This window comes from Harpegnathos saltator, unplaced genomic scaffold (assembly GCF_003227715.2).
Source record: "Harpegnathos saltator strain DR-91 unplaced genomic scaffold, Hsal_v8.6 scaffold835, whole genome shotgun sequence".
NCBI lineage: Eukaryota > Metazoa > Arthropoda > Insecta > Hymenoptera > Formicidae > Harpegnathos > Harpegnathos saltator.
In genome coordinates, this window is record NW_020230688.1 from 263,522 (window position 1) to 290,848 (window position 27,327).

The 27,327-nt window shown below is 49.9% G+C and overlaps 1 protein-coding gene across 2 annotated transcripts in view; it reads right to left on the reverse strand.

The window, feature by feature from the left end:
* LOC105192351 (uncharacterized) overlaps nucleotides 1–27,327 on the reverse strand; it is a 277,535-nt gene that overhangs the window by 133,001 nt on the left and 117,207 nt on the right. For both annotated transcript variants that reach the window (XM_025307167.1, XM_025307166.1), the window contains exon 3: nucleotides 24,903–24,965. In XM_025307167.1, coding sequence (XP_025162952.1) covers nucleotides 24,903–24,946 — 44 coding nt within the window. In that variant the 5' untranslated portion in view covers nucleotides 24,947–24,965. The remainder of the gene's footprint in view (nucleotides 1–24,902; nucleotides 24,966–27,327) is intronic.

A 27,327-nucleotide genomic window follows, 5' to 3' on the forward strand; every position in this document is an offset into this window, starting at 1 on the left:
TGCGAAAACGCGTCACCGTCCACGCCGAAGTCCCGACATTCCTGTCGCTGCCGTCGTTCGCCTTTGCGCGAACACGAAAAGCACTTTACGCGCGCGCGCGGGAACGAGGCTCGCGTCGGTCCAGGGATGAAGACATTTTCGAAGATGAGCGTTGGGAAACGAGCGTCTTCGGTCTTGAGGTCGTTCCACCGCGGGCTTTCACCAGCTTCCAAGCCAGCAAGGAGAGCTAAGGGCTATTTTGTGGAATAGTTTGCCCCTCGCGCACGAAAGACGGTAAGAATCGATCCCCGAACGATGAGAAACTTCATTCGAGCAATTTGCATCGCTGATGTCGAGATTAAGGGCTGAGCCGAGGGACGAGGAGATTGATTCAAGCCCAGAGAAGGAATTAAAAATACGCTCGCGTCTCCAGCAGGCGAATTCGCCACTTCAATCTCAGGCGAGTCTTACGTTCGTCGTAATTACGTATACCGCGAAATTTAACGCGCGAGCGTCGGCGATGTAAGGAAAAACTGCGCGGGGCCGCCATCTGGGAAATATTCGTATTTTCCAGCGGAGGACCAGCGGCAACGATTGCCTCCCGTCCAGAAAGGTCTGTCTCCGTCAGAAAAATATCGCCTTTCAGAAAATTTCCCTCCCTTCAGAGAGGAGGGCAAAATGTCTCCCTTTGAAAAAGCAAATTTCTGAAAGGAATCTTCCGTGAAGGAAAACTTTCCTGGCAGGATGCAGTTCCTGCGGAAGGCGAAAATCCCCGATCGCTGCCTGATCCACTTCCCGATGATTTCGCGGCGACAATGTCGCGTCGCCAAGTCGACGCGCTTTCAACGTCAAAGTTCCGTATTCAGATTGATCTTTCGGCTTCCGTCTGTGCGAGGCACGCGGTGCCGCACTTCCGCCGTTCGGCTGTTAGACCCCGAGGATCTCGGCTCGCGGCACGTCGTCGTCTCTGCCATTCCGGGTTGCTTCGGCTAGCCTCGCTGCGTCGCATGCTAATTAAGTGAGCAACCGCGCGGCGCTCCGTTGTTTATCGCGCTTCCGCCGACGGCCAGCCGTGTCCCTCGAATTCTTCGTGACCCCGGGAGCGCGATAGAGCCGCTGGCCGAGGCCGTGACGCAGATCGCGGGCTCGTTAATTAGGCGACCCGGGCAAGGCTGAGGAGTTGCGACGTCGTCGTTGCGGACGGATATCTGCGGATCTGCCGCGTGTTCTCGAATACGCGGAATTCGCCACTGACCCGAGAAGCGTCGCGCATTTTTAACAGCAGAAATCCGCCTCTCCTTCGCCGGACTTGGACTTTAGTCTAGTATACGCAACTTTCCATATTGTTAAGGTAAATGTCCCAGTAACGGAACGTTTAAGGGGACTGGAGGATCAGATTACTGAAAAATCGTGCTTGTTTTTGATAATGATTTTGTGACCAACTGAATAAATGTGCAAGAATGAAAATTTTACACATATTTATGCGACATATGAAGAGTAGAAAAATTTTGTTTTTAAACAAATACTCATATAAATATACGTCCACGTTAAATTTTCGACGCGTTTTTCTCGAAAATTTATTGCTCAACTTTTTGCAATGATTTCTCCGAAACTGAGCTTCGTATCGATTTGAAATTTTAGAGCAATAATATTTGTTCATGTGGCTGTCAGGTGAGCCATGGACAACTCCGTCAAGATATTTCATCTCGGGATATTAATTTTTTTATCGTAAAAGGACTGAAAAAAGGGGAATTTTTTCCTAATAATAGCTGCCATTTTGTTAATTTTGTTCGATTTTCTTTTGTAGTGATTCACCGGATAATGATAAGCCTCCTCAAGATTTCTAGCTAAAATTCGCTCTGATCGGACCACCGAGAGCCGAGATATTACTGCAAAAACGATAACTTGAAAAAAAAATGGAAAGTATATTTCAGCTATATATATCGTATATTTTTTATACGAGTATTTGCTAATAAACAAAATTTTTCTACTCTTCATATGTTGTATAACTATACCTAAAATTTTCATTCTTGCATATTTATTCAGTTCGTTCACAAAATATTATCAAAAACAAGCACGATTTTTCAGCAATCTGACCCTCCAGTCCCCTTAAACGTGGGTCGTCAGAAAAAATACAATACATAATATTAAGAATAGATTTGATATAAATATTTGCATTTATTCGAAAACTTAAGATTCCCTTCAGTAGGGAAATCTATTATTAATGAAATATTTGTACAAATAATGAAGCTCATTAAGGTACCGGTGACCGAACCAGTCGAAATAGGTTATGGTCCAATGTTCGTATGTAATTTGTCCCAGCGTTTGATCGCAATTAGAAAATTAGTATGTGCTAACGAAATAAAAAATATATAGATGTTATCATCTCGTAATGAATTTATTAACGATTGACCATCATTTTGCCAAACCATAGGTGCATACTAATTAATTTTTATTTTAATACAAAAATATCAAACTGGATGTATTTTTTTCCAACTGACTGTCAAATATTGGAGTTTCTTTTTTACAATAATTATTACCTTCAATCATTATTGTTAAAATAAGTAGTAAATATTTTTTTTCAAAGTGAACGGATACTGAGACGTTTCCCTTATACGAAAAAAATGCTGCTGTATCGATAAAGTTGCTCAGCATCGCCTTCCCTAATGGGAGTCAATCTCCTTTATTCATCAGTAGCGTTTCGCTGAAACTTTGTATTAACTATGCAGCATAAGTTGTTTCAACAACTCGGGATTGTTATTTTCAATGATATTGCTAGCGGAGATTTTGACTCCACTCATGGCCGATTCCGGATTGCATTTCTCCCGCGTATCTCTCTCAACTTTCGCATAATTACAATCGCTTTGTTGGAAGACTCAGTACTGGAAGAAATCGACGTCGCGCACCGATAGAGTCGCTTGATATTGCGTCAAAATTCGAGTCTCCTTCATTCAACAACTCGGAAATTAGTTCCGATGATACCGCTGTTGTATCAAGGAGATTTTCGCTCCGATTACGCCGTCGGCCGTCGGCCAATTCGCTATCGACGTAGCGATTGTCCGCGTATGCGTGTGTCAATCTTCATACAATTACAATTCTAAATATAAAGATCGTAGAACAATATGGCGAAAACATACTTCATCGGAAGACACGATACACGAGAACGCTTCGCCGTAGCCGCGCAAATGAGCGCGCGGGCCCATTGTTCTCGGCCGAGGCCGAGAACAGCAGCCAGCGGGGCAACGCTACGCGGCGAGAGCGGCGGCAGCTGCGCACCCCGAAAGGGTTAGCGTCGAGGCTCGCTCGAGACGAGAGATCTCGCGCTTTCCCGCGCGATCGTTAAGTAGAAGCAGTTTACTACGGCCATCCTGGCGAATTAAACGACTCCCCGAGTACGCGCGCGCGCACCCCCAAGTCTCTGCGTTCTTCCCCGACTGGAGAACTAGTTCCGTTTAGCGAACAATTGCGCGACGTTGGAGAACACGCGCGCGCTCGTGTCAAAGGCGAGCGCCGAGAGAGGGAACGAAATAGCCCCGTTGTAACTTCGTCTTCGTCGACGCTTGGGTATCGTCGCGAGAGGAGAGCGAGCAAGCTCTCTCCCTACGGCGGCGCTCGCTGACGCTCGCTTCTTCCCGCGAACGGGAAATTCGCTCGACGCGAGACGTCGACCTGCGGCGGTCGCGTTCCGCTCGCGAATCCGCTCGCGGAAGTCGACTTTCGAAATACTTTCGAGATACATCTGCTGTTCGAGCGATCGTCCGGCGATCATCTCGACGAGTTCGCGAGACGCTCGAAGAAGTATCGAGGAATCATTTTCCGACTAATGGTGATCCCAAATACCGACAAGCATCTCCGAGGATGCAATTTTCCGCGAATCCCTCAAGCGCGCAATGTCGCCGTGAAAAATTTCTTTCCGGAATTATACTATCCGTGATAGTAAAATATGAGACCGGTGACGCGAGTGAGTCAGATACTGATTATTATTATTTCGCGGGAGTAATTTGTATTTTTCGGTAGATTATATCTCATGTTAATTTCAGCAAGGTGGAAAAAGAGACGTCGAGTCTGCAAAGTTCGCGCGAGTGCGCCACCAGACTCAAACTTCACTTCGCCACTAATTATACTGCCGCGCCTGCGACTTTGAGCGTGCTTCAGCAGAAAAAATTGCTCGTCGCGTTTGAAAACTCGATTCCGGCTGGGAAGAGAGCGACGAGCGCAACCGGGGTCCGCGAAGATATCCGCGGGGCTGTACGCGACATTTGCAGCCGCAAACGTTAATCTAGTCGGCAGCGATGCGTCCAGCGTGTTACAACTAAATTCGCTCGGCTGGAGCGCGCGCGAACGGAGGGAGAAGGAACAGGAGGAGGAGGAGAATCCACGCGTGCACGCACACCGCGCGGCTCTCGCACGTGCCGGCCCGCAATTTCATTTTATAAATCGCGACGACACGCGTACGATCCTCCCGCAGATATCAGCGCGCCCGGCGACTTGTACAAACGCGCGAGAGCGCGAGGCGGTGTAACGAGGTAACTGTGTGTCGACTGTATTGCCATTGCGGCCGTGTAATCGAAGCACAAGTGAGAGAGCGCGTTATCGCCCGGCGTGTATGATGGATGTGTGTGTGTGTGTGTGTGAGCGTGTCGCATTGGGCGCATAAAGGTCCCCAATGGCCGGACACATTCCCAGTATCCGACCACTTTGAAAAAGAATATTTACCGTTCATTTTGACAACAATGAATGAAGGTAATAATTATTGTAATAAAGAAGCCAATATTTGACAATTAGTTGGCAAAAAAAAAAGAAATATACTCAGTTCGATACTTTTGTATTAAAATAAAAAATTAATTAAATAAGCACGCACCTTGGCAAACTGCTTTGGCAAAATAATGATCAATCGTTAATAAATTCGTTAAGAGAATAGCATCTAGCATTTTTATCATTTCCCGTTAGCATAATTTTCACACTAATTTTCACACTAAACACTAATTTTCTAATCGCGGTTAGACCCTGGGATAAATTATATCCGAACATTCGGCCATAACCTATTTCAACTATCCGCGGTCACCGGTATATTAACGTGTTTCATTGCTGCTGTAAATATTTCATTAATAAGATGCTATACATTGGTTTAAATCATTTTTCTCTACTTAAGGGAATCTTGAGTTTTCGAATAAATGCAAATATTTATATGAAAACTATTCTTAATATTATATATATTGTATTTTTCGTAGCGACCTACGCTTAAACGTCCAGTTACTGGGATTTATCTTACGTGTCGGCCTGCGGAAGGCTTTCTCGCAAAAGAACGAGAGAGAGAGAGAGAGAGAGAGAAGCGGATCGGTTGGTTTCGCAACACACGTAACGTTTACGAGGCTCTCAGGTGCGCGCGCGCGATCAGCCGGCTCTTCTTTCCAAGTGCGACGGCTTGGGAAATTGCGGCCAGTCGTGAACGCGGTCGTCACGGATCCTGCGGATTGCCGAGCGTGACACGTTGCGCACCCCGCGAAATGTTTACCCCCCCAGAGCGACGAGGAGGTTGACCGACATTCGGCCCTTCGCAGCTGCGGCTGGCAAAGCTGCAAAGCCGGCGCCACGCGATAGCGCGTTAGCGCGAATTGTGACAGATTAGATAGCGCGCGATACAGACGCTGTACAGACGCGCGGGTGGAAAGAGCGAGAGCGAAGAAGAAGCTTCTTGGAAATATTCGCGGAAAGAAATTGCCAGAAATTGTCGTAGGCGGGGGTTTAATTAACTTAATGAAACCTGCAAATAGCACAGGCTGGAACGGCGAAGCTGCCGACCGGCCGGCTGGGGGAACAAAGACGTTTGTTGTAAGCAGAGGAACACCGGTATTGCGCGACGAAAGTGTTGCGCACTGTGCGATGCTTGTGTAATGTATTGTGCTTAATTTGCCGGGAGGACGCGCTTCGCGTCGTTTGCTTCGCATCCCGCGCGGACGTTAACTGGGTCAGACGGTCGACGCGGGCCACGCACCTGATTGCGGATAGTTTTATTATTTTGGCTCTACCGGTTAAAAGTTATTTTATACATCTGAAACACATACAACTGAATCGCACTCACGACATCACCGAGGACAGCCCAAACTCTCGAAACTTTTCGGCTCGCCCGGTATATATACATATCATGATCACTGCACTGAAAATTTAAATATCCGAATTTAAAGGCCGAAACAACAAGAGAGTCTCTCTCCCCTCGCGTTGTACTCGCGTCTACGCGGCTCGCCTCGCCTTGCTACTCCGTGGCTGGCGGGCGAGATTTCGGCGGCGAATCTGCGGCAAGCGTTCGCGCAAGTGGAGAAAGACGGTTCTCGGCGGACGCGACGTCTCGCGCGATCTCGCGCGTACGAGTCGTCGTTGTCGCCAAGCGAGTGCAGAGATCGTGCGATATTTTACGACGGGTTGCGCGGGCGAGTCTCCTCGCAGATACTCGCGCGTTCCGCCGAGTTGTACGCGGCACGGTCGGACGAACGGAGCCCGCCTAAGAATCGCCAAAGTGTCGTAAAGTTTGATCGATCGTAAATTGGATTGTTCCGCGGGGAGCACGTAGAGAGGCGGAGACGACGATAAATGAAACTTCGATGCTCGATGAAGAGAGAGAGAGAGAGAGAGAGAGAGAGAGAGAGAGAGTGAGGAGGAGGAGGAGGGAGGAGGGCGGGGCAGGACATACCGCTACGGATGCGAGATCCTCTACTTTTACGTCGGAAACTTCGCTTATCGCTTTAATTCGACCCGCCTTCCGGCGCTCGTTGCCAGCAAACAAAGCAGTTTATTATGCGTCGCTCCGACAATTCGTTTCTTCCTCTCCCCACGGAAGCGATCTCGTGGAGCGTGTCAATGTATCGCGCTCCGTCGTGCTTCTTTTTCTTTTTTCCTCATCGCCAGACTTTCCTCGCTCGTTAACGATTCGTTCCTCGCGATCGCGGGGGGGATCGTCCGGAGACCAAGCCGCGCGCGCGCGCGCCGTTCGACGGAGAGAAAGGAGGTTGTTCCCTCGTCGTGTCAGACATGAATAACCCCGGCGCGCGAATAAATTGATACGTGCGTGTACTCGTTACGCGTTTCTTACCAATAGATCGCATTATTCCGGTCCGAACGTATCGAGCGAGGTGACTTTTCATTCTAACGGGAGCTATTGTGTCATCGTAAAATACTCATAACTCCTCTCATTCCCGTCGCATGCGCGCGCGCCGCTTAATTAATTACGAGGAGACGCAAACACGCTGCACTTCTGTCTCGTAATGCGAAAGCACAGAACGCGCGCGCGCGCGCGCAGCAAATACACCCGGCCGAGTAATTTACGAGAAACGGCCGTTGTAAATGTAGCGTATTCGTTTTATTAAAGCGCGAGCATTGCGAAATCACCGAGCGAGGAGCGAAATCCACGTTGTGACGCGCGGCAGAACGGCTGTCGATCACGCGCGCCGATACGATCGCGAATATCGGAGACGCGGACACGTGTCGCGCGAAAACAGCGCGGGGGGCGCGGGGGAGGAGCGATCCTTGGAGTATTAATTCGCGCGAAATTAGATAGCATCGCGACTCCGCGTGCGTCACCCTCAGACTCTCTCACCCCTCGTACACAATATCCACCCCGTATACAATACACGCTTCATACAACGACGATGAAAGGGATTGCGGTGAGTTACGCTTGTTATACGCGATAAAAAGAAACGAAATTCGCCCGTGCAGCGCGGAAAGGGCGGCGGAACAAGTGGAGGACACGAGGGAGACGGAGGCGCGGGCAAATTCACCGCGCCGCGGAGTAATTTCCTCGGCGCTCCCCCAACCGTCTCCCCCCACCCGTCGCGAACGCGAAACCGCAAAACCGCGCCGCGAAACAATTTCGCCGGTGAAACAATCCTTTGTGACGGAACGGCGCGGCTCGACTCGACTCGACTCGCCGCGGAGCGGCGCGTCGCGGCCGGGAAACGGCGAAAACTGCGCGCCGCGCGCTCGCGGTTTGTCGCGCGGAAAATTCTTATTCGCTCCCCCCCCGCACCTCCACCAGGGGGAGGGGAGGTAAAACTCAAATCCACTCTGCGCCGTGGGATTTTCGTTGCCGAGGGATACGCGTACATACGAATGCACGCGGGTTATTCTCCGAACTTCTCGGGACGAAAGCTCACTCAAAACGAGTGAAAGTTCACTCGAGGCGATAGCGAAAATACCGTTACTTGGGATCGTAAGTGTTTCACTCGAGCTTAGAGTGGATTTCTAGACTTCGCGCGAGTGAGTGTCTCGGTCGACCGGAGGGTATTTTGACGCTGGAACTGCCGACGCTTAATCTCTCGATTGACGGAAACGCGATATAACGTTTTGATATTTTTGGTGGTTTGATATCTCTAAAATTGTGGGCGATCGCTGTACTACGTTCGATGGTGAACCTCAAAACTCAAGACGGCGCGTAGAAAAAGAAATATGGCCGATATAGAATTGAGAAAAGTGTAAATTTCATAGAAAAATGTTATCTCGGGATTTTTCAGATTTATTTGGATAAAATGATATTATGATTCTAGTCGACGTATACTGGCTCCATCATTCCGAATTTGAGAAACATTTGCTTCTCGTAAACAACAGCGATCTCGGAAAACCCCGGGCGTAAAATTGGAACGACCCTGCTGAACTTTTGACAATCCAGTTTTTGCCAGCTTCGGCACTTTTATGAAATTCAGCTTGTCAGTCATGGGGTTAAAGCGACCCATCTCTCTACCGGAACAATCGAAGTGATGGGTTTTTGAAAAAGCGCGTTAAAAATATTCGTTTGTCTCTCTTTTCCTCTTTTTGTCTCTCTTTTTCTCTTTTTGTCTCTCTTCTTCGATTCCCCGATGTTGAACGTCCATTAAAAATATAAAATGCGTCGCTGTGTAAACTCGAATGATTTGAGTAAACCGATCGAGCCGCTAGTTACAACGATATATGTATATATATATATATATATATATAAAACAAGCATTATAAAAAATTACGTAGTCCTTTTTAACCGTGCTTATTTGCTCTTCCGTGTACAACACGCACAAACGCAAGCTATCAAGTGAGACAATGTTTAGTTCGTTCGATGAATCGTTGCCGCTGTATTGAATAGTCAACAAATGATAAATCAATAACGCGTACGATGTAGAAGATCCCAGTAACACAGTTACATGCCACGCTAAAAGGCTATTATGTGGACAGACCGATAATAATGGCCTTTGTTCCTGCGACGATGGAATACAGCAGATTGATTCGCTGAACAATTTTCCCCGCACGTCGACGAAGAATCGCTCGAATTCGAGTGATTCGGCTGCGTATGTCATTTTTGCGTTTTTTTCCAATGAAATTTTACTCCGAAGCACAAAGAGGGTTACGCGCGAAACGTCGGGACGAAGGTGGAGAAATTCGCGTCGCACGATACGACAATCGCGAGAGTCTCTCTCCCTCTCTCTTTTTTCTTCATTCGCCCGTCCAACAACGTCAGATGGATCGAGCTCGCTCAATTAATGGAGTCGTCGTGATTAATTTTTCCCGCAATGTCCTCCCGCATCGCTGACTTGGGATCGCCGGAATTTCCGTGTCTCTTACTTTTCTCTCTCTCTCTCTCTCTCTCTCTCTCCCTCCTCTTCCTTTATTTCTTGACAGACAGACTCATCTCGTGGTAACTAAACTAATAATCGCCAAGATATCGCAGTTAGCGCGAAGGAGCGCGCGATAGTCGCGACGCGGCGGGCATATCGTCGTCGTCGTCGTCGTCGTCATCGTCGTCGCTCGCCGTCAGCCACTCGAGATCCAATAACGAAGGAGAACAAACTAACGCCGATACGAGTACGACTTTAATTCTCGATCGAAATTGCAAAGCGGGATTAACGGGATTCAGTCTGAGATTACCACTTATCAGCGAACGAAGCCGCCGATAGAACTTTGGCCGCGCCTTGCCAGTTTCTCTCTTCCTCTTCTCTCTTTTCTCCTTTCTTTCTTAGTCTCTCTCTCTCTCTCTCTCTCTCTCTCTCTCTCTCTCTCTCTCTCTCTCTCTCTCTCTCTCTTTCTCCCTCTTTCACTCTCTCGCTCCGTCGTTATCTCCCCGTTAAATAAAGATGGGTGTACCGAGCAGCGCGGGAAATAGGCGGCAGAAATAGAAGATTCTTGCGTGTTTCTTTCGGGGCGCGAAAGTGCCAAGTATCGGATCTTTTGGTACCAACGAGAGTCGGGCTGACCGCTTAATTAAACTGAGTAACTCCGCGAGTAACTGTGCGTTTGACGGGAAAATATCTCCCGCAGATCGTAGACGCATACACATCAAAGGCGCGCGCGCGCGGGCGAGGCGGCGCAAATTAAGCAAGTGTCTCGCTAATAGAATCTATCGTTCGCAGGAATACCGGTTTTCCTAGACGGAGGAGGTGCGCCGGGTTTACAAGAGGGATATAACGAGGATCTCGGGGAAAGTATCTCTCTCTCTCTCTCTCTCTCTCTCTCTCTCTCTCTCTTTCTCTCTCTCTCTCTCTCTCTCTCTCTCTCTCTCTCTCTGCGTTACGTCATCCCGCGAGGCGAGGAAGACTTTAATCCAAACGCTGAAATTGCAAATCGAGTTTAACGGGCCGCGAGGCTGAGATGAATACTTAAAACGGTGTAATAAATACACGAGCAAGCCGACGAAGGCCCTCTCCTTTGTAACGCGCCGTTACGGCGAGGTTACTCCGAAAATGTCGATCGCCGCGCATTCTCCGCGAGAGCGCGAAACTCGAAGCAATCGGCCGATCTGCCGCCTCACTCGGCATTTGGTGGGGTCAAAGGAAAAATAAAAGAGAAACAGATCCGGAAAAAGAAGCGTGTCGGCAGTAATTGGCTGCACTCTTCGAGTGCAGTCGCGCGAATGAAAAAATTAATAAGTCCGGAAGGAGCTCTCTCTCTCTCTCTCTCTCTCTTCGGGGTCGACCACGCTAATCCATTTTCTTTCGAAATTCACCGCCGCCCAAGTTCGAAGCGCAGGACTCGCGACTGCAGTTGTTCGATCCTCAAGTGAGGCGGAAGGGTGTTTTGCCGAGGCAGTTGGAAGGAACGAAACTCTATCCAGTAACAGATCCAATAACAAGGGCTCGAGTGGATGAGCAAACTGCCGACGACGACCCTTCCGCTCTCCTTCCGTCTTCCACTATCGGCATCCTCGCTGGGACGTCCTCTCCCCGCCGCGCGCCGTCTCTCACTCTCGCTCCATCTCTCTCCGCCCCCCGTCGTCCTTTCGTCTCTCGCCGGCGGGATCTTGAGAATTTTCGCAGACGCCGTAGGCAACAAACTGATTCTGAGATTACGAGTCTAATTAACGGATTAAGCGGCCGGGCCGCTCTGTTTGCTCGAAATTAACTCGCGCTCCCGACACCTCTCAGTTATCCGAATCGCGGCTGATTCTCGAGACGCCCGCTAAATCCTGGGAACATGAAAGCGGCCGAGTCCTCGCTTCGTCTTGCTCGTTCGCCGGAAGCAGGGCGAAAGGGAGAAACGAGAGAGAGAAAGAGAGAGAGAGAGAGAGAGAGAGAGAGAGCACCCTCAAAGATAGCAACCGGCAGAATCAATCGGCTCTCGAAAGTTCGCTTTATTTCGAGCGCGAGCTCGACACTCGCCGTCCATGTACGACTCGCCGGGAATCCGCCGGGCTTGCGAAGCTTGCAAACTCCCTCGCCGCGTTCTCCGTGAAATTCGCTTCGCCGGCTTAATTTCGATGCGTCGATATCGTATAATGCGGCGGGCGCGCCACGCCGCAGCAGCGAGAGAGAATTTTAGAGTGCGGTATCAAAGACACGTGTCTTTCGAGAGAACGAAAATACGCGCGAGTCTCTCGAGAATCCGTCCTCGAAAGACGTCTGCTGTTTCTTTTCCCGATATATATCCTGGTTCTTCTTCCGGCAAGACTGACATCCAAGCCCCGCTCGTTCTCGGCTGCCCACAAATGCGTTGCGCGAAAATTTTCTCACAATTCCGCCGCCGTGAGCCCCGACGCGAGAAAGAGGCGCCTTCGACCCTCCCATTAAATCTCGCATAATTGTCGGACCGTCCGCCGAAGCGCAATTTGAACGGCGCTGCGGATCGGTAAAAACAATCCCCGTCCCGACGTGCATAATTAAAATCGTATCACGTATTAGAGCCTCGTTGGAGACGAGACGTTGCACGAGGAGCTTCAACCTCGACGAAGCGCAGTTGAGAATCGCTTCGTTTCGGAGCTTTGAGAGATGTTAACACGTTGAGCGCCGCGCTGATTCTTCCACTGATTACTTAAATGATCAACTGCGAGGTTGAAAAACCGGGAGGATACGGTAAATAAAAACAATCCGCGCGATGTGTATATTCGTTGACTCGCTTCGTCGATTTCGTGTTTAATTTGTTTCGCATTTATGCGTATCGAATTTTAAGATATTCAATATATTTTCGTATATTTTATATACAAATGTATTGATTTATAAATTAAGTAAATTTTACACACATATTTATTTAATTTATTAAACATATATATATATATATATATATTAAGTTAAATATATATTTAATAATAATTTAATAATTTAATAATAAATAAATGTGTCGTGTGTGTGCGACAATATTATCTATCATCGCTGACTCTCATCTGTCCGCGCAGAAAATTTCTTTTTAATTTAGATCTAACTGGAATCTCAAGTTCGATTCAACTTAGAAGTGCAATATAATTTCAAGTATAAAACCCCGAGCAAAGGAACGAAAAATTTTCCCAATATTTCCTTTGGTCTCCATCTTACTTCAGAATTTTCTTCTAAATTTTATTCTCTAGATTTCGGATTCTACACAGAATACAATAGCTGGTGTAAGAATGGGACCCCCCCCGTCGAATAAAAAATACCAACACTGATTGAAATGACTGAAAAAAGCGCGAGCTTCCGTAATCTTCCTCTATTTTGATCGTAGATAGAGGACTTATATTCGAAGCAAGAATGAGACTCCCGATTGGGGAATAACGATCGGACGAGGAACTCTGAGACTTAGAATCTAACGATTCTAATCGGAATTTCCTCGCTGTAGCCGCGGCGCGAGTGCCGCGGCTACAGCGAAATTTCCACGCGGGCATGACGGTCGACGTGTCAATAGAGCCACGTTTGTCAACACTCGACTGCCGTTTCCCTCCTCGCAGTCGCCTGCCGTGAAGGCGGCGCGGCGCGGCGCGCCGCTTTGCAACGCCGCGCAGCGGACAAATAGGACTTACGTATCTCTTTCGACGCGCGGCATTATCTGTGCACCGGGTGTATCCTCGGCACGCATCATCGATCAGCATTGATCTTTGAACGGTCCGTTACTTCGTGCAGCCGGCCTCACCGCTACGGTAACGCCGAGCTGATACGTTCCAGGCGATTGATCATCCGCCTGACTAGTTGGGCGCGCTTGATTTCTCCGGCGGCGCGCAGCCCGTTGCCGGCCGAGACTCGGCCTGGCGGAGAGCGAGAGAACGAGCGAGCAGGCGAGAAAGAGAGAGAGAGACTTTTCGATCGATTACGGGTCGCTTGGTAAATAAGAATTTCCACGTACTGAGCGCGCGACGCGCGATCGATGGCCGAAAGGCGGAACGCGCGGAAGATCGTTCTCGTAATTACTTCCTTCCGTCATAGCGCGCATAGTTCGTTAAGCTTCGTCTTGTCTGGCGCGTCGACGACGAGAGCGTCGAACGCATCAACCAGGTGCATCTCGCATGACGGGCCGACCGGCACAGCTATATTTTTTCCGAAATTTCCCGGCCAGTTTAACACTTTGACCGCCGCTTTCGCTGCCGTGTACACGTGTGACCTCGTTCGACCGGCGGTTTGAATGCACAGGGAAATATTTGTCGACGATAATAATCAATAATCGAATATCACGTAGAAATTGCGTCTAGCTGATTTATAATAATAATATAATAAAAATATAATAATAATAATAATAATAACAACAATAACCGTTATCAACGAAAAAACGCAACATAACTATACAACTGTAGCTTTAGTATTGAAAAAAGGACAAATTATCGAAAAATTTATAAGAATTTCCTTTATAAGAAGGATGATATCCCTTTGGATGCGGTCTACAGGTTGCGTGAAAAGTTCGCGGAGCGAAACTGAAATAAAGAATATCTAATTCTACAAATGATTTTGTTCTTCAATATAGTCTCCATTAACTTCAATACACTTGGCCCGATGGCTCTCCAATAATTTTATTCCATCGCGGAAGTGTGTTTCTGGAAGGTCTGCGAAATATGCCTCTACGGCTGCTGTAGCTTCTTCATTCGACAAAAAATGCTTTCCACGGAGGAATTGTTTCAGGTTTCGGAACAGATAGAAGTCGCTGGGTGCGAAATCTGGCGAATACGGTGGATGATCAAGCAATTTGTACTTCAATTCATTGAATTTAGACACTGACAAAACACTTTTGTGAGCAGGTGCGTTGTCTCGGTGAAAAATGATTTGTTTGCGCTGCAAACCAGGTCTTTTCTCACGAATTTTTGCGTCCAATTGATCCAAAAGGTTACAATAATATTCAGAGTTTGTTGTTTTACCTTTTTCCAGATAGTCAATTAACAAAATCCCTTTAGCATCCCAAAAAACTGATGCCAAAACCTTTTTTTGCCGATCTCTCATGCTTTGTTTGCTTTGTAGCTGAACATCCAGCTTCAGTCCACTGTAAACGTTCCAGTTTCAATTTAAGATCATGGTGATAGATCCAAGTCTCATCCATAGTTCTAAAACGACGCACAAAGTCGGTTTTATTCTTCTTAAAACGATCCAAATGACGCTGAGAAATTTGCTCTCGAGCGAGTTTTTGTTGAATTGTTAACGTATGCGGCACCACTTTTCCAAACACCTTTTTCATTTGTAATTCTTTATGCAAAATATGCCGTACCCGTTCATCTGAAATGCCTATGGTCACACTTGGATCTTCAGAAACAATAACATGTATTTGCTCAATGATGTTGATGCGCTTTTTGGACGTCCACTGCGTGGATCATCTTCAATGCTTGTACGACTACGTTGAAACTCAAGTGCCCATTTACAAACCATTGTTTTTGAAGGAGCAGATTCCCCTAACACATTTACCATCTCGGAATGAATATCCATTGTCTTTGAACCTTTTTTAACAAGGAACTCAATCACTGCACGCTGTTTCAAATTTTCCATTGCAAACAAATATACCGACACGTCAACTTCAATTGGCTTGTAAACACAGAAAGAATTGACAGATGGAAATGAAACCTAACCTAGGTTCATCTGAAGAGTGATTTTATATAATTCTACCGTTTACTTATAGATGTCGCTCCGCGAATTTTTCACGCAACCTGTAAACGAAATGTCAAAATCCACTGATGACGGACGAAAATTTCCCCGCGACGTCAAAGCGTCGCCATCGGGACGCAGAATTCACCGGGAAGCTCGAGTTCTCGCGGTCACATTCTCTCACGCGTCGCGTGAACCTGCCGCGGTTTTTTCATCATTCGACTGTTTATTTTATCATACCGGTTTGATGAAAACTATGACCGACGGACGGTAGTTGAATTTGTAAACAGCCGCGGCGACGCGGTAATAAAGGTCGACCGCCAGCGATTCATGAAAAATGCGCGAGTATTAATGAATCCGTCGGCGTTCGATTCCGACGCACAGCTCGGTTGTCTCTCCCGCGTCTGGTCGGCGACGAGAGAGAGAGAGAGAGAGAGAGAGAGAATCCCGGAAAAAATCATGTCGAGATTGGACGTTATAGGCCGAACGGAAATTCGCCGCGAGCGACCTGGCGGCAAGAGAGAGAGAGAGAGAGTGGAACAATTCCACACTGTCGCTTTGTCTCCGCCGCGAAGGATTCCTCTCACGTGTCGGACGCGAAAGAGAGAGAGAGAGAGAGAGAGAGAGAGAGAGAGAGAGAGAGAGAGAGAGAGAGTTCGCGTCGTCGGCTACGGGGCTAATTAATCTCCCACGATTTCCGCGATAAAGACCGTCCTCGGGGATGATTTAAGATCGCTGTCGTTGGACACGAGCAAGATCGCGCGCGCGTGGACTTGAGCGCAGTTCGACGATAAACTACCGAATGTCTCGCGATCGAAAGTTCCCGAAAGCGAATACGTCATATAAATTTGAAGGATGTAATGGGCACTCGTTAATGGACCCTCTCTCCCTCCCTCCCCGTTCCCCGATGACCGATGAGTCCTCGGTGAAATTCTTTTTCAAGGTGCGCTCGTCTCTCTTCGTGACGCTCCTCAACTCGACCGAAATTCCGCCCCTCCAAAGTTTTTACGCTCCGGATAGAACGCAAGCTCCATCCTTCACTCTTTCTCACGGAGGCCCGGGACTTAATTCGCCGAAAGCTCGCAGCAACATACGTTTGTGTGTCAAGACTCGGCACTCGCAGCAGCTAAGACTCGGAATTAACGGAGCTGCGCGCGCGCGCGAGCAAAAAGTCCGCGCGCGCGATGCACGGATAATCGAATGCCGTTACGGCTCGTTACGGTCGGCGAATTCATCAGCCGGCGATTCACACTCGGAAGCGCGCGAGTTCCGCGCGCGTGTGCCAGCCAGCAGTTTGACGCTTCTCCTCCGTCGGCGACGAAGTTGACGAGCGGCTGGAATCCGCGCGACGTGGCGCGGTCGATCGATCGACGCGGCGCCGCGTCGCGTATTCGCCCCCGTTGCCGAGAGTACATTTAGCAATTTCCGGCCGTTAACCTAATTTCTAATTAGCGCCATGGCTTCTGTCCCGTTTGCTGTGGCGGCCGATCGCGCCACGGCTGCGTCTCTTCCGCTGTGCGTTCGCGTTCAATCTCGACAGCGGCGGCGGCGGCGGCGGCGGCGGCGGCGTTCACTCGGATCGATTTTCAGCATATGCGAGAGGGTTATCGCGCCCCCGCTTATCCCGCGTGGATAAACATCACCGGTTATCTGCGATTTCTCGCGCCTACTCTGATAACGTCGGCACGCAACACGCGACTCGTTTGAGAACGCACAGCTTGATTGAGCAGCCGGGCCGAGGCTCGTGTAGACCGCGTCTTTCGCATGCATTATTTTATTATTATTTGCTGCTATTATTTTATTATTATTAGAGAACCGAAGGAGAGAACGGGAAGGGAATCGCGCCAACTAGTTGCTTCAGAGCGCAAAATAAGGAAAGCGCGCGGGCCAACGTGATAGTCTTAACATGAACCACGCCATGGGAGGATCAGCAGAATTTCTCGCAACGTGTCCGTACAGTTTCCGCGTTATTTTGTACTTTTGTATTTGTTTGTTATACGTTTTTTATTGCCGAGTGTTTAATTATATATGTGCCGAATGTCGCGGTTCTCGCGGCCTCGATATCGCACCGAGTGGTTTTCCGAGCGACTCAGAGTGAATTTCCCTCTCCCCCCCCCCTCCCCCCGCGAAAAAGTCGAGGTTTCGATATACTTTCGATGAGGTGCGAGTGAGGCACCTTTGCGCAGGCTAAACTTCAAACAGCCGAGCGAATAGGAAAATGACGCTCCTCAATCAATTCCAAGCGGACTTTACTTTGGCAGAATTTTACTCGGGGCCTTCGTTGCAACCCGGGGGGCGAAAAGGGGAGCGCGATCGGGCAAGTTTTCAGCGAGTTGGGAGGAAGCGCTTAAGAAATGTTTTTAGTCCAAATGAATGCCCTCCCATGCTGCGCCCGCTTATTCATTGAATTTCTCGATAGCTCGTTTGTTCCGGCCCAACTTCGCGCGGAAGACACCTTCAGCGCTCTCTGGGAATTTGCTTGCTGCTTTGCACATTTTACGACGACGCTTGAGGAACCGCGGGCGCTTTTTACTGACCGCTCGCGAAGAACTTGTCGGACGCTCTCGACATGAACGCTCCGCGAAGATCCGCGTTCGTTCTTGCTGACCTCGCTGGCAAGCACACCTCGATGCTCGAGAGTCGATATCGATGATGATTTTTCGCGGACCGTCCGATTTAACGATAAAGATTCTCTGATGATATTGATGCTGCATCGACGATAGACATTTCTCGCATGACATTCTGTCGATTATCTTATGCATCGATTTGATATCGGAAAAATATCATGTGAAAATATTGACTTGTTCTTCTACGCACAAGCTGACGGTCTCAAACGCGACAAATCCCACGATTCTCGACATGACCAGTCGAGATATCGTCGCCGTTTCACGAAGAAATCGGCAGTGATGATTCGCGGCGCTACGATGCCGGCATCTAAAGAATCCCGATTATTATCGCGCCATTAGAGATGTCAAAGAGTCGATACGCGTATATATACCTGGACCGAGGCGGGCTCTCCCCCACATCGGTCAGCATTCCGCACGACGGCGATTCGAGCGAAGGGGGTAATATAACTTGAGCGCATCATCGATGAGGCTAATTGCGAATGACACACAGCTTGCGTGGGACAAATAGGGTGCGGACGTCGACACGTGTGCTCTCGCGAGAGCGACCCTCCGTTTTACAGGGTGTTTACCCTTATCGCACTATCAATCACGATCCTGCCGCTCGTCAGTCGGCCCCGTCGTCGTCATCGTGATCACCGTTGCCGACTCGTCATCCTTACTCGAAGGATCCCGCTCGCGCTACGAACGAGAACGGAGAACTCGAGCTAGTTGACCGGCGACGGACGCGAGATAGCGATGATATAACGTGCAGTGCTTTTAGCGGGAAAACTAACAAGCCGGCAATTTGACACGCACGATAGGAAGGTAACCGACGCCGCGGCGTATCGGCCGAAGCATTGCCGGCAATCTCGGCGGGATGATGTGTACCGCGGGTGCGTAAAGCGTGAAATTGCAGGTAGGAAGCGCGTAATGCTTCGTCGAACGTTACGATCAGCTGTTAACGATCCGTCATCGAGATAGCGGCCGGCTGCCGTTACGTTACGTCACGTCACATTGCGTAATGCCGTGTTGCGCGCGTTCCTCGACGCGAGCTCATTATCGGTATCGATGTACGTCAATCTGTCTCCCTCTCTCTCTCTCTCTCTCACTCTCTCTCTCTCCCTCTCTCTCGTTGGAGATGTCCGAGAGACGGCCGCTGCTTTCGCCATTACCGCGCAATAATGACGCAAAATTTCGTTCTTTTTCTCCTCGTTTCCGCGAGACAGCGAGAAGCAGAAAACTACAGATTTATTTACGTTACATGTCTGTGTCTCATTATCCTAAAAAACGCATCCACCGCGCGCTAACGTGGATATTGGTTCACTCGTTCGCCGCGGAAGATCGCAGACGTTCGAGGTGATTGCTCGTTCCGCGGCGGCCTCAATCGCGCAACAATAATCGCGTGGAGCAATTGTTAAGGGAGAAAAGTTGAGGGAAACAAATGTCCGAAATTTTTCGTTCCGCTTTCGAACTCCAGTTCCTCCTCCTCGTTAGGTCTTTTACGGCGCCGCGCCGTGGGAGCGAACATGGGGAAGAAATGTGCGGGGAAACGTCTCGAGCGTTGTTCTTGTGTCGACGACAATCGTCAGCAATCGTTCCTTCGTGTTCGAGATCGCGCGATTCTTCAGCGCGGTCGCGCATCATTAGGGCGATGTGGGTCGAAAGCGCCGTTATGACGAATGTTATATTTAAGTTAGTCACGCACTGTTAACCTCGACAGTTCATGCGGAGATGGGCTCGATTAGAATGTACCGATGCTCGCCGCGCCATTACTCGGCAAATTCGTCTCTAGCGACAATCTCAACTTTCCATCGCGACTCGAAAGAGCCGGGGGCTGCTTTCGCGATGAAACGCTGCGCGAATATTACATTAAAGCGTATCGGGAGAGGTGCAAAACGCACGTTCAAACATTACACGAGACAATTGTATTTTATTCACCGAACATCAGAATTCGTGACAAATCAAAAGTTCTTCATTAATCCTGATTTGCGCGCGGATGAAAGACGGGAGGGGGGGGAGGGAGGGGGGGGGTCAAAATTACGAGAAAAGAACAGAAAGAAAAAAGACACGCAAAAATGCAGGATGAGAAAAAAGCAAATATGCAAAAACAACGTCAAGATATCAGGGGGTAAAGAGAAAATCCAGACATTACGCCGAATAATTGTGCTTCATTACCCGCAGTTACTACTTACTGCGCGAGATAAAACGAAATCTTGTAAATTATTATTCTTGTACCTTCGCACGGATGAAACCACGCGCACAAGAAAGGCGCGTTACAACGCCAGCTACATCAACAAAACAGGAAATGAAAAAATATTCGGACATTACGTCAGAAGTAACTGCGCGTTCCATCAACTAAATATTGCTCACTCTACGAGATAAATTGCAACCGAGTAAATTATTAGTCTTATATATTTTCACGGGTGAAAGAAGAAACCCCGCGCGGGCGGGGAAATTACGCGCGCGCTCGCAAAAGAGAGAGAGAGAGAGAGAGAGAGAGAGAGAGAGAGAGAGAGGAGGGGAGAAAGGGAGAGGAAAAAAGATAATCCTGAAAAGACGCCTGATAAAAAACGTTAGAGATATTTTCGCGCGGTCGACGTTAAGCGCGTTTCGACCGTAATATCTCGCGATACCCTCCTCTCCCTCTTCATCCCCTGCCACGTGGTCTATCTTTCAGAGCGACGTGTATCTTCGGCGCCGGCAGTTATATATCGCGAGTGAGTTTTTTATCGGCGGGCGGCATCGCGCCGGACGGCGGGAAACTGACCGGACGTGAAAAGACTCGTGCGGGTTGTGAGCACCGCCAGCCGGTAGCAGAAAAAGAGAGAGAGAGAGAGAGAGAGGGGGGGGGGGGAAGAGAGACATCACAGTCGAGGGTGCAAGTAGCCTCTGGAAATGTTAGCCCCAGCCCGGATCGAACCGGCAGGGTTTGTTAAAAGCCGCTGAAAGAGCCGTAAGTAGTTAATTGATCCGTGTGCCGATAACGTTTGCATTGTATCGCCCGGGGGGAGAGAGTCGGAGGGGGACCAGAGGAGCAAAAACTGATAATTAATTCGTCTCGCGACGCATTAATCGGCGATCGTGCGCGGCAGGCACGAGTCGTCCTTCGCCGCTTCGTTTCAGAGCGGTCGGCCAGAGGGACACGTCGAGCCGACCCGAGTTCTCCCCTCGGCGAATCGGTCGGTACAAAGGGAGCTCTCGCGGTGGCGGCAGAGACGACGGGGAAAAAGAACGAACGCGGCCGGCCGGCCGGCCGGCGCGGCGCGGCGCGGAGAATCCGCGGAATCGAACGTCGATATCTTGCCTCGATCCGACGGGCGATTTCATGTACGAGCGCGTGAGTGCAGCAAAGGCCGGCATTAATTCGCGGTCGGCCCTTCGCTCGGCCGATCGCGTATAATTGGAAAAGCATCGGTGGTGCCTTGACGTTTTAATTAAGCTGCGATCTCGTCTGCCGGACGACCGCGCGCGCGACGACTGAAAGCGGAGCTTTCGCGATATCGCGAGCGCGCGCTGAGCCGCTGAGAAGAGACGAATGCGAAATTCAGCTTCTCTCCATGCACCACCCGAGCGGAGTTTTCGCTCCTGCGCGTTTTAATCCTGCAAAGCTTTGCCGAGCCTGAAGAGTCTCTCTCTCTCTCTCTCTCTCTCTCTCTCTCTCTCTCTCTCTCTTTCGAGATGTGTAACGCGATACAGTCGAAGGTCTCAATGTTCTTTCTCAATCCGCGGGCTTACACGCAGAGAGAAATGTTTGACTGAAAGAAGGAGCTTTCTGCTGGAGCACGAACGACTCAGAAATTTCGACTGAAAATATCAGAATTCTGTTTAAGTTAGCCGGCGATCCCGATAACTTAGACTGCATCCTCTCTCCTAACTCGAACCGGGATTTCGGAATCGTTCATGTTTCAGCAGAAAATTGTTTCATTCTAGCAAACATTTACTCCTCTCCGTGTAGAACCCAAATTCTGCGTCGGCTGACGCGAGGCGAAGCCTGGCTCGTACAATGTCGGGGAAAAAGGAAACGGGAAAAATCCTCAACATGATCTCATTTCTCAAAATCTCGTTTGCTCTCTTGCGGGAGCAAACGCTGCTCTCTCCGGCGACGGTTTGCGTCTCTCCCTTCGTTGTGAGGAGCGCGTGAGAGTGCATAACGAGCCTAACGACACGATCTTTTTTACGCACGGTGAGGTTGCGAGGAAAAAAAGGTGGCTCATGTTCGAAATCAACCCTTTCGCCCGCCGCTTCTGACCCTTTTAAGCCTCGGGCGATTTACATACATACTGAGCCAACGACGGCGGCGGCGCGACAAAGCCGGCGGAGAGAGAGAGAGAGAGAGAGAGAGAGAGAGAGAGAGAGAGAGAGAGAGAAGAGAGAGCCGGTAAGAGGCTACGATTTTTATTCCAGCGCGTTTCTGCTATTCAGTGTCTCGAGTCCCGGAATACAGAAAAACGACACAAGTATGATTTTAAGATTTACACGCGAAGAGGGGAGCGCCCTCTCTCTTCGAGGGCTGCGGTTTCGCTCGTGGAAAACGGCCGAGATCGCCAATCCCGGCCATTAAAGCAAGGATCCCGTCCTTCGATTTCGAGATTGCCTCGCTGTGAGTCGATTCGTCTTTCTAGCGACGCGCGAACGTCTTCCGAATTTTTCGGCAAGCCAGAATAATAATGTCGAGCGGAATTACCATCGCGCCGCATTACACGGCGCATCGTAATGGGGGGAGATTACATTTGCACGTAATAACGCACGGTTCGACGAGTCCGAGTCCATCATCACGCGCTACAGGCCGGACGTTTAATTCTCTTTGCATACGGTTAAAATGAACCATTGTAAACGCACCGGCGCGTTGATTTATGATTATCGCGATAATTTAGTGTTCCACATGAATATAACTATGCGGGGAGAAAGAGAGAGAGAGAGAGAGAGAGAGAGAGAAAGAGAGAGAGAGAGAGACTCCGCCATGTTTCCGTCGAGATTCAATACTCGTATCAAAAGCCGATAAAGAAGAAGGAAAAAAGGGAGGAACAAAAGCCGATAAAGAAGAAGGAAAAAAGGGAGAGATCTCGCCCTTCTCTCCTTTTATTTCGTCAGCGCGAAAGCCGTGCGTAGGGTTAAAGGACGAACGAGCCCCATTTGATCAGCCTGATGCTTCTCGCTGTAGCGAATTAAAGGCACAGGAGAACAAAGGCATGCGGATAGCCGAGAGTAAGAGAGGAAGAGAGAGAGAGAGAGAGAGAGAGAGAGAGAAAGAGAGGGGCGAGGGGCGGGGAAGAAGGTGCATCGCGCTCGATATCAAAACCGTAAGAAATTTAACGCTCGATACTTCCCGGCGATCTTGATGGGATAGCGCTTGCACGGCGAAATTTCTCAGGGCTCGCTCTTCAATTATTCACCATCGGAATCACGACAGAGCATCCAATCGAGAGAGCGTCTTTGATCAAAGATACCGTGGTTCCGGTCCGTCCTATCGAGCGGGCGGCGACGGCGGCGGCGGCGGCGGCGGCGGCGGCGGCAGCGGCGGCGGCGGCGCGGGTCGGAAGGTTATACGGTGTACATCGGATCCTTCGGCACGAAACGACCGAGGCAATCTTCCGATCCTCCTTCGCGAACAGGCACGGAAGCTGCGGAGAGCTGTGCGGTTACGCGGCGCACAAACGGAGCCCTCGTCCGCGCGCTGCTCCGCGGCTACGCCGTTTCTCGCGCAACGAAGGAGAAGCGAAGTTATTCTTCTCGTTCGTCTCTACGTTCTCCTCCTCGTCTTCTCGCGCGCCCTCGACTGCTCGCAGGCGGGTCTCCTCCTCGGGATTTCAACCGGCAATTATCTCGCGAAGATTCGTGTCTCTCCCGATGCTGCGTTTAATGCTTCACCTTGTTATTAATTAGGCGAATCGCGCGTCTCGAAATTTCTTCTCTTCGCGATTTTTCTCAATAGCGATTTTCAGGCAATGTCGATATATCGGGTTGAGCAGAAGGTTTTGCTCTGAAGTTTACCTTCCGCTTCTACCAAAAAGTCGCCAGGGAACTTTGTGGTTCAATGTAATTACTTCATCGAGAGACGTAGATAGATACATGGAAACTCATCGCATATATGAGCGCCCTCGCTATCTGTCGCTTTTCGCCGTTGGGTCTAAACTCTACGTTTGAACTTCGTCTACATCTTGGGTTTTGGCATTAAACTTCGGCGAAAATCCATTTAAGGGCACCCATTTCAGACCATCTGGGCTATTTTCGCCAAAATTCATGGCAACAGGGGCACGGGTGGTTTCCGGAAGTTCACCCCTGACCGCGATTGCTCAAGTTAGATCGATAAGCTAGCTGCCTCCAAGTCTACCGAAAAGTTACAGTCCATTATGTGTACTCGCCAAGTCCATCTACGCGCGGTGGCTTTCAGCCTCCTCGGGAGGGCAAGAAAAGAAGACAGACGAGAGAGAGGGAAGAGGTCGCGGACATCGGTTTCGCGGAGCCGAGCGAGTCTTCAGGAAGAAACTTGAAGAGCCGAGCATTTCCCCTCGGCTTTATTCACATCCGTCGCGCGAGAGTAGTCTCGCGAGAGCCGGCGCTCTTCTGCTCTCGTGGCGGTCAGCAGGGTGCGCGTCTCCAAGCTTCCGAATCGCGCCGCGCGGCGACGCGCGCCACGGTCGACGCGAACGTCCACCATGTTCGCCGGCGGAGTTTTCGCTCGACGACCAGATCTTTCCCCCCTCTTGCGCTTTCCAAATCTCGGACCACGAGGAGTCCGTCGCGATCTTCTCGGCGCACGACTCGGAGCGGAAAAACTTACGCGGGCTGAACGGCGCAATAATAAATCCGAGGGGACTTTTCACGAACGAACGGCACTTGCCGCGCGCATACGACCACGCGCGACGCTGCCGCTCTCGCTTCCTTCTTATTCTCTTATTTATCGCCCACATGTTCGTCCCGAGTGCTCGCTTTGAGAACCATTACGGCGCCGTGCACGCCGCTGTGCATAATACAGCGGCGCGCAGCATGCTTATTCCCACCCGCCACCGTGAGTCGAGTGAAAGAAAGAAAGAGAGAGAGAGAGAGAGAGAGAAAGTCCACTTACTCTGGAGCAGGATTTCTCCAGCGTTGCGTTCCAGCCCGCGCCATCAGGCATCAACCGGCCGATCTGAAAGCACAGAAACATTATTCCTCGCGTGACAGTCCCGCGACAACAACGAGCAGAGCGCAGGCCGGCTCGGTGCCGACCGAAATGCCAAACTTCGCGGTAACCGGCTGACATTTCTCGCGTGCGCTAAATATCGCCGCCGATTGCGAAATATTTAATCGCGTGATTTGCCGATTTGTCGACGGCACGTGGGGCTCCTCCTGCCGGCGGCTCCGTCCGCAGTCTATCTCCGCGGAACGGAGCGGAACTCTCGCAATCGCACGCGCGTCAACGCGATTCGTCGCGCTGTCCGATTTGACAGGAATTTGGTCGGCGGTGCTTTGTAACAACCACAGCGACGCGCGCTATCGCCGGAAATATCGCGATAACGGGCTGATGGATATTCGCCAGAGAGAGAGAGAGAGAGAGAGAGAAAGAAAGAGAGCTTAAGTGTATAAATCGCTTTCGTTAATGGCGGCACGCTGCTCTGTGCTGCGGAACCGCGCGCGCGCGCGCGGCGGCGCGAGTAATAAGTGTAACACGTAACGAATGCTTGCTGTATCTCCATAATTCGTGCCGCGCGCGCTCGCAGTAGCGGTAATGATCGTAATTTACAGTTACGAGAAGCTACGAGAGAGCCCTATTACACGTACACCGTGTTACGTAATTTTCCATATCTGCGCGTCGTGAGATATACGCGCGGGGGACGGGAGTCCTCAAAGGCAGAGCGGCACCGCGAAATTGGACGGACGCCCGGAGAGCGAAGAAAAATTAAAGCTCCTCGCGCGTTATCTCCTCTCGGTCGGCCTCTTTCGTCCTCTTTCGCTCTTAACGCGCCTCTCGAGTCTGCGTTAATAGCCGTCATTGGAAACTCGTTCTCATGTGAAATACCCGGATTTGAATTTAGAGCTGGACCGCAGTTCTCCTTTTAGTCATACGCGACGTCATTACGCCGAAATTTGAATTGAAATCCGAGTGTTTGCGACTCAAGCAGGTTTCAAATGATTATAATGATGTGGCTTTCTCAGTTGGACACCTCACCGAATAATACCTGACGACTCCATCAGTCGACTCTGAATTTTGTGAATTTTCTCGAGTAAGATTTTGCCCAGTAAATAGAGTTAGTTATTTGCATATTTTTTCATTCTGAATCGTCGGGTGAATATTTTTATTTGAGATTAAGGAAAAGTTCGATGATTAATTTAAGTTGTAATTAATCTCAATTTTAGTTTCGAGTTAAAAATTTGACAACGCAGTGCAGTGCCAAGCAGCTTTATGATTGCAGATGACGGTGGCAGTGCCGCTGGGGCGGATCTTCGTCGCTCTTGAGCGAGACTGCACTCCAAGAAATTCAGGGAGTATAAATAATTCACAAACGTTTACCCCTGCCACGTCCCTCGATTATCCACGCGACCTTTCCGCCGCGTTATACGCTCCATAAGAAATTCCGACGACAGGAAGAGTACGCGCGGCGCCGAAAGAGCGCGCGTTCCGACTCATTAACGCGAGATACAGCGCAGCCGTTCGTTCCGGTCCGATGTTATCGCGCGGGCGCGTCACTCCGTCGCATGTCGGCCCGTAATTGACGATCCATATTCGGTGTTGACCGGAAGTTCGGCTATCGCGGAACTTTGCCCGACATTCAACTCGCTCTCGCGTGGAACGCGATGATATAAATATTTGTCCGCTGGAAGAACGGATAAAAGCGCGTGACGCCGCGATATTTCGTCATTGAAGGGACGGAAGGAAGAAAAGAAGGGAGGAAGGAAGGAAGGAAGGAAGGAAGGAAGGAAAGAAGCCAGCAAGCACCACGCGGAGGAGCGTATAAGGGCGGTGGCGCGTTTATGGTGTGTACATATGAAATCCTTGGCGTTGCGTCGGAGAAAAGCCGAAAGTTCACCGTCATTCGGCCAACTTATGGCTCTTGAGGACTCATTCCCGCGCCCGCTTTACTGCCATCATAAATGTCCGTTAATCTGCATCAATGTGTCCCGGCGATTTCGCGCGACACGTTCCGGCTCGCTCGTTCGCTCGAGAAAAAGGTCGAGGGTGGAGCGAGAACGCGTCATCTCTTTGTGGCGCCGTCGTTCCCTCGAGCGGAAACACAGCGACGGCTTATCTCGTCTTCTCCCTACTCGGTTCAGTGATAAATTCCCGAGTTTCTCGCGATGTTCGCGTAGTTTAACATGGTGAGGACGCTGGCAGCCGCTCGATCGGAGGGAATCGAGACGCTCGTGGAATCGCCCGGAGACGCGGGAAATCAATCCGAGAAAGCGGGAAAGCCGAGGAAACGGGGTTTCTAATCCAGGTCACCCTCCTCGGATCCCCCCCCCCGCATGGAACATTTCTTGGGATCTAATTGGGATCTGGTTTGATGTTTTTC